This window comes from Notothenia rossii (genome assembly GCF_949606895.1).
Source record: "Notothenia rossii genome assembly, chromosome: 11".
Taxonomy (NCBI): Eukaryota; Metazoa; Chordata; class Actinopteri; order Perciformes; family Nototheniidae; genus Notothenia; species Notothenia rossii.
The window spans coordinates 12794697-12802481 of NC_136910.1; the positions used below are offsets into that span (position 1 = coordinate 12794697).

At 38.8% G+C, this 7785-nt stretch overlaps 1 protein-coding gene across 2 annotated transcripts in view; it reads left to right on the plus strand.

Annotated features, from left to right (window-relative positions):
• adkb (adenosine kinase b) overlaps positions 1 to 5533 on the plus strand; it is a 98132-nt gene extending 92599 nt beyond the window's left edge. For both annotated transcript variants that reach the window (XM_079660349.1, XM_079660350.1), the window contains exons 10-11: positions 4826 to 4912; positions 5203 to 5533. In XM_079660349.1, the coding sequence (XP_079516475.1) occupies positions 4826 to 4912; positions 5203 to 5327 (212 nt within the window). In that variant the 3' untranslated portion in view covers positions 5328 to 5533. The remainder of the gene's footprint in view (positions 1 to 4825; positions 4913 to 5202) is intronic.
• Positions 5534 to 7785: the final 2252 nt, after the last annotated feature.

Consider the following 7785-nt stretch of genomic DNA (forward strand, 5'->3'; position numbering starts at 1 on the left):
AGCTGCCACTGACACTGCTGAACTACACTGGGCTTTTGCTTATACACCCATTAAAGCAGTAATTAAGATCATTGTGCCCTGAACCTTAACGGCGTGGAGATCTAATAAACGATCATTCAGCGGGGGTGCCTCTCTAATCGCTGATAAGGACTTGATAAAGCCTGACTCTGCTCCTCGCCAAGTTTTAAGGCTCTCAAGGGGGCTAACCAGGCAGAATTCAACTTGGAAAACAAGACCTGATCCATACATGTTAATCACACGAGGCAGACTGAGCACTGGCTACAAGGCTCTTTATTTAATGGATGTTTTGTTGTTATTCTCCCCAAATTACAGTAGATTAGACGTTGCATAATTATAGAAATGTCTACTTGAAGAAGTAATCCGTTTAAAACGCCGTATGTTTACGAAGAACCAAATCAATTAACTTCCCGCGCTTTGAGAAAGAAGTCTTTTCTCTTGGCATCCCTCTTTCAATGTTTTCTTTCATGTCTCTGAAAGGATATTGGTTGGCGATGATCTTTTGCCTGTGGTTACAGTAATTACAGGCATATGTATATTTTTTCTAACTCAATTGTGAACAAAGATGCTGGTTATGATAGGGAAACAGATTGAATGTCAACTTGCTCCTAACCTGTCGCGTTTGCCAAGAAAGTGGAAATGTTGTTTGCTTCTCCGAGGCTCAGAGTTTGGCTGGAACGCAACAGGAAGCGTTCCAGAAGAAGTATTCTCGGGGAAGTTTTCTCACATAAAGATGTCGTACTTAAACTTCAGCTCACGCCTTTTAGCTTAATACTCATGTAACATTCCCAGTCATTTAGCAGCCCAGGGATTGAAAATGATGTCTTCATTGATTTATTTGCGTAGATGATAGTGTGAGAGGATCAATGTGGATTTTAATGATGTGCCAGCTATTTGATCAACCTGCTTCCTGTCAAAGCAACAACAGTGAGTGCTGGAACACAACCAAGTAGAGTAGAGTATTAATTTCAGAAATTCATATACTCATTTTCCAATAAATCCGAGGTCGTCTTATGTGCATGTACAGTAGCTTTCTCTCAGTCAGTGTTGTGCTGTGAATTGGCATTGTTAAAAAGAATAGTCAATAATAAAGGACTTAATTGATACTCGTTTCAAAGAGACGCCTGTTGAAAGAATTTCTTAAGTTTAATCACCACCATTCAAGGGTTGTAATGAGGGAATTATGAAGAGCGAATTAACAAAAGCACACAATTATAGCTTACTCGAAAGAAAGTATTTGAATGATTTCTCTGCTTTTCTCCGTTTTCTTTCCTCTGCTGCAGGTTACCTGTCACAGCACAGCCCACATATTCACCAACAATCTGCTGCTTCGCTCACTTTGTCAAACCAAACTCTAGTAACAAGGATATGTTAGTTTAGAAAAGCACAGCAGAGTTGTATTGATTGAAAATAATGTTGCAGATCTCATTACAGTGAAATGAGTGAGCAAAGTGATGTTTTCAGGCTTTCTACAAGCCAGTAACAACAGAGCCTGTGTTTATTGGCAGGAGTTTAATTTTTTTCTTTTATTGCCATTTCCATGACAGATTTTTACCAATGAGATCTTTGTAACAGGCGACTGAGGAATTGTTGGCCTGTAACCTGAGTTACGTGTCAGTCAAATATAATAACATGCCTCAATGAGGTTGTGAACTTTTCTCTGAAAACTTCAACTTGGCCATGATGACAGAAGGAGGAGGGTGATCTATTGTGTCAAGACATGTTAAAACATATCACATGCTGAAATTAAAATGTACTTTCAGTTACAGTAAATGCTGACATTGGCAAGCTAATGTGCTAACAATAACAATGCTAACACGTTAGTGTTTAGCAGGAAATGTTGACCATGTTCCCCACTTAAATTGATGGTGTTAGCATGCTAACCTTTGCCTTTAGCACTAAAGTACAGCCGAATTTGATAGGAATGTTATTAGTATTCATTCCCAAATCAAAGTAGTTGGAAAGAAATATGATTTAGACCTGATGATAAAAATGTAATCAAACTGAATCCAGCAGCAGATTTTTCAGTTTAGACCAAAACGGTGTTGGCATTGCCATCTCAAGAACTTTAATCGTGACACCGACTTTAGGTTACAGTTATAGGATGCTAATGGCTGAGGCTGAATTTCTATGTTAATTTAGCTCAATAAGTGGTTCTATAGTCTGGTTATGTCATGCACAAAACAGCTTTGATTGATAATATTGGAAAAAGTATACTAATTTGTGTGGAATTTATTTTTAATAAATGAGAAAAGATTGAGATTTCCTTGAAATAAAAGGAAAAATCAACAGCAAAAACATGCCCTCGTGCATGTTAGTTGTGTAATCCTCAGTTCATATACTGTATTTCAAAGTAAACAAAATAAGGATGTGTTGATTGCGAATGCATAGCTGTAGGTCAAACCCATTACAATGTGTTCAATTAATTCTGACATATCCTGATGATGTATTTTCCTAATATCATGTCATGTAAGAGCCTTTTGGAAGAAATGGTCTATCTAACAAGTCCTGACTCTTCGTGTGCAACCCACCCTGGAGAGGGTTACCACCTCTTTTAATTACCGTACAAATATTTACACAGTTATTTATATCCGATTTGTCGGGTGTAATGAACAGCAGAATATATGCTGAACAAGTGCAGTAGCATCAACATTTAAAGCATCCGATTTTATAGCCACAAAGTGCATCGCCTAAGCAAAACCACATCTAACGTTACTTAACTGAGTAATAAGTGACATAACTGTAATTTATTATGAGCCTATTTCGTTGCGTTTAATCGTTTGAAGAGGGAGGAGGATTCTGGAGCTTCTTCTCTGGCATTAATTAAGCAAAGTCGTTATGCTACTAATTAGCTGATCCTAAAAGGATTCCTGTATTATTGTAATTTATTATCAAAGTGACAATCTCCTGCTTCCCTTTTAAGAGAGAAAATGTGTCATTAAGAAAACACAATCTAACTCGTTATCTAATACATCCCCAGCACCTGACCTGCTCACATTGTGCTTTGTGAGATGTGATTTCTGCTGCAACTTGATGCAGTTTCTCTCACAGTTGGTGTGTTAGTCATTTCCCTGACATCAGGTGTTGAGCATATGTTGGGCTGCAGGTTGTGTATCTTTCACCCTGTAATACAAGAGCAGAAATGTATTCAAGAACTGGAGGGGGTGTCTTATCTGCCGTACAGATATTCTGAGCCGTTGTTAGATTAGCAGGGAGCCTCATTAAACAACTTTTTTGTAGTTTTTGTTCTCATGTTCTCCTTAAACTTCCAACCTTCTTCTCTCCATAAGAGATCTGTCAGCCTTTCTCGAGTTCCTTTTATCCACATGTCCACATGTGATGTCTTTTGTCTCTTGCACCTTTTTGAAGGTTCACGTCGGCACCAGAGCCCTGGGATTGTTTGAAGATTGTGTGTGTGGTTCAGATTGTTCTGACATAAGTTGCTGATTTAATGTCACTCTACACCTCGAGACTCTGTCATCTGGTAGATTTTTTTCCCTTTTCCCCCCCACCCCTCTCCCTTAAACTGGAAGTCCCTTTGAAGTGCATATGCTACTGATAATTGAAGCAATATAATCCACTGAAGATAATAAAGAGAACCTCATTTAATGGATTTCGTTTTGAACTGAAACGACTTACAACGATTGCATTGTTTTTAATTTACCAGAGCACTCACCCAAAGCTTTCGACATGTTAAGAGTTTTTACTTTTGATGATCTTTTGCTTTTGAAGAATTAAAGTGAGGCACAGCAGTACATAGCATTGTTCTGTTTACTTGAGTATCCCTTTGTTCAATTTACCCAATCATTTGTGCTGAAACAATAGGTAAATAATCACAGTTGTACACATTCAGAAACATATTTTCATGATTAGTCAGTTGTTAAATGTTTGTCATTTAACAAGCAAACATTCTCTAAGACAGCCTCTTAAATGCTAACACTTGCTGCTTTACTCTGTTGCAGATCTTTGAAATTAAATGTATTTGGGTTTTGGACAAAACAACAAAACGCAATATACAGAAGTCTCCTTGAGTTCATGGAACTTGATATTATTAAATAGTTATTTACCATAATGAAATTAAGTGGACTGAAAGATCTATAAAAAATAGGACAAACAGGATTTATAATATGAAGCCGTATTAGCAGCTCTGTTTGGCTACATTAAGCTAAATGCTAATGCCAGCATGCTGATATTTAGTGGCATTAATGTTCACCATGTTAGTTTTGGTATGTTAGCATGATAAGATTTTTTAATTAGCATTAAACAGCACTGAAGTATTGCTGAGATTACGGAAATGGTATTTGTTGAGATCTCAACTTTATATTGGTACCAGAGGAAAAGTGCAGGGGTTCACTCCAGTTATAAGCATGGTATTCATAGATTATATTCTTTAGAATAGCATGTTTTAGTATGCTTTAGTTGGCATGTAAGACTCAAACCTTGTGCACTTCAAAGTTCCTAAATACAAAAAAAAGGTATTATATTCAGTTGTCATTAATAATGTGGCGTTGTTGAATTTATTAATGACTATTTTTAAATTCCCTAACTGTTAATCAACATGTATTATGTTACATACATTACTGTGTAGAGATCCTTTTTTCCCTGTTACTAATAAGCCATAAATTATTATACTACTACTACTTGCTGAAGTGCTTAGGTCAAATGTTCCACCATCTCCAATTATAACATTACCTCCCTGTGTAAACAATTTAAATGTGTTCAATATAAATAGTTTTGAGTCCAATTATGTTATATTTCAAACACTGGTTTCCATGGTAATAAACAGCCCTTTGTGTCCTTATCACAGGTGAGAAGGTGACCAGGTTCCCAGTTTTGGACATCGACCAAAACGATATTGTGGACACTAACGGAGCCGGAGATGCCTTCGTGGGAGGTACGGCATGAAAAGCATCCTCTACACAGCTTGATTTCTGTTTTCAATCCCCATTAACCTTTGATACTGTCCAACTAAGTGACATAGTTATGGTTCCAGATGATATCAGTATGACATTTACCATGCTGTTTCCACTCTGTATGAGCTGATCGGAACAGTCACCTGTTGAGGACAACACAGTTTTGTCTCTTCAACCACAATCCTAATCCTGGCTCGTATTAATGATCTCCTAAATGTTTTGTAGATGATGGCAGGTTACAAATTGACTTCTGCTCTTTTCCTCTACCAAGGATTCCTCTCTTCTTTGGTCAAAGAGCATGCAGTAGAGGAGTGCATCCGGGCCGGACACTACTCCGCCAACGTCATCATCAGACGCGTCGGATGTACTTTCCCAGAGAAGCCGGACTTCCAGTGATGCATTTGTCTTTTCCACGAAATACTTGTATATGTATGCTTCAGGATTTCATGTACATTTTTTTCTAATTACAGTGACTCACTGCATGGACTAAGTGCTGCAGCTTGAATATTTGATCAAGCTCGCAAAAGCAACTCAGATGTTTAATTCAATTCAACTAATGTACTAGTATCAAATATTGGAATAAAATGGTTATGTTTAAAGGAGCACTCCACTGAAAATCTATCTTTTGAGTATCAAACTGAACTACAGGCCTGAAAGTTACGAAAACGTGTCAAAATGAATACCAGCATTGTTACAAACTTTTCACAACACATCGCTTTCTATCTACATCATTGGCATGTTTCAAACACCCAGGATCTTCAAAACCAAGCTAAATACTCAGTGTCCCAGTACCACCTCTTCATTGCTGGAAGTAATGTTTTTATTGATTTATCTGCAAAGTTTGGAGTTTACATCTTTTTGATGAAAAGGCTCAGTGGTAGAGAAATTCATTTTCCTGCAGGACACGTTTAAAAAGTTTCGCTGTATGGACGCGTGGCCTCTAAAAGTTTTTTGTTTGTTTCTTCATGGAGGATGGCAGCTGGAGAAGTTACAATCGATTCTAGTGACCCAGAGTTAGGCCAAAAAGACGTCTATTGAAAATTCCATTCCTCTTGCTTAATCTGCTGTTGATCCTCACGCTGAATATTTTCCAAAAAATGTTGCCAACAAATTGTTAATTAGATTGCTTGCATTGGACACCACACGAGTGCTGTATTTAGTAGCGTACACTTTGAGTGCCATCCTTCCTGAAGCAGAACATGTTTTAAAGCCTTCTTTTAAACCTGCCTAGGGTTATTGTTGATACATACTACAAAACACTTTTTCATTCAAGAACACCTTTAACATTCAGCTATCATGCTGCCGATATTATGGGTGGCTTTCCATTTCCTGAAAGTGACCTTTTTTTTCGTGAACAAAGATCTTCTGCTATCACACCATCAAACTCAATTTACCAAGATAATCTTATACTAAAATAAAGTTAGTAACAACCTATGAGATTTGTTTAACCAGCAGGTGGAAGTTTCTTTGAATACAACCAAATTCAAAATGCAACAACAGGGTTTGTGTATTCCCCCATTATTTAATCAGCCAGAGGCTCCCTCATGCTAATCACTTTTGGACAGCTCAACACCCTCTATTATGGCGGGGGACTGTGGGGACTGGGGGGTGGGCGGGGGGTGCAGGACCAGCCTGGTGTCCTGGCTCCATGCTTGTTGGGTCCTAACTGGACTCTCGGGGTGTGGAGCTGCTCTGCAGGGCTACAGGAGATCATTTTTCTCAGTTAAGGGATTAGCGGTTGCTCTTCGTGGCGATCATTAGAGGGACCTGAAAATTAGGCTGATCCTTCGCACCCAGCTGTGCTGTCGCTGGGGGTTGGAGTCGAGGATCACAGGGAGGCGCCTCCCCCTCCCAACCCCCTCCCACTGAGTGTGGGCCAGCAGAAATGTTGGGCAGTGTCTCAAGTGTTTTGTGGAAAACAATTCAACACTCATCTGTTCTACAAAGAAGTGCGATGTAGAATAACATTTTGTGTTCCCCTAGAACAACCTGTTACATTATATTCCTTTTTAATTTTTCTGAGGAGGAATCCAGTTTTAACACTTCTTGCACAATGGCTCTCTTTTCTGTAATGATGCATAGTTTATGCATGTATGCTAATGGGGGGCGTTGAGGTGAAAACATTCTCCAGCCAAAATGTTATTAACAACTTTTGAGACACTTTTTTTTTCATCAGCATTTTTTAAGGTTTCACACAGATGCGCTTTGAAAAGGACCACATTTCTGATTGGGCAAGATCACACTCCATGGCAGCTGGTTCATTTGCTTCTCAAGATGACAGATGGCAAAACACAAACACAAAAAGAGGGAGCCATGATCAAGTAATGAGAATGCCTGCCACAATAAGGAAGCTACGACACATACTTTTCACTTTCCCTGGTAAACTTTTGCTCAATGAATGCAGAAGGTTAAAACAATTACATAAAATATGTGCACTTCATTTACATTCAACAATACTATACTATCTGTTTGTATGCTAATGAGCTCAAGGCAATTTAAAAATGTTTAATGCCAGTTTTATTGTGTAGCAGAATTACACAAAATCAAATTTCATCTACTGTTTGCGATAATTATGCTGTTAACAACTGTGACAAGCGACAGCGACAACTTGACTTTGTGATATTTGCTAACAAAAGTGAGTTCACGACCAGATTTTTTTTTTTTCTTTCTGCGAAACAGAACCGGGGCCCTGGCCAGTGTTTTGCCCCGCAGATGGGCAGCAGTGTTTGTGAACACCAGTGTGGCAGTTGGCAGGGATTGAGGAGGGGGGATGGGCAGATTGCAATGGCACATGCTCCAATTCAAATTATCCCTGGACCCATGCAGCAGTGGAGGACCTGCTGGGGCCCAGGGT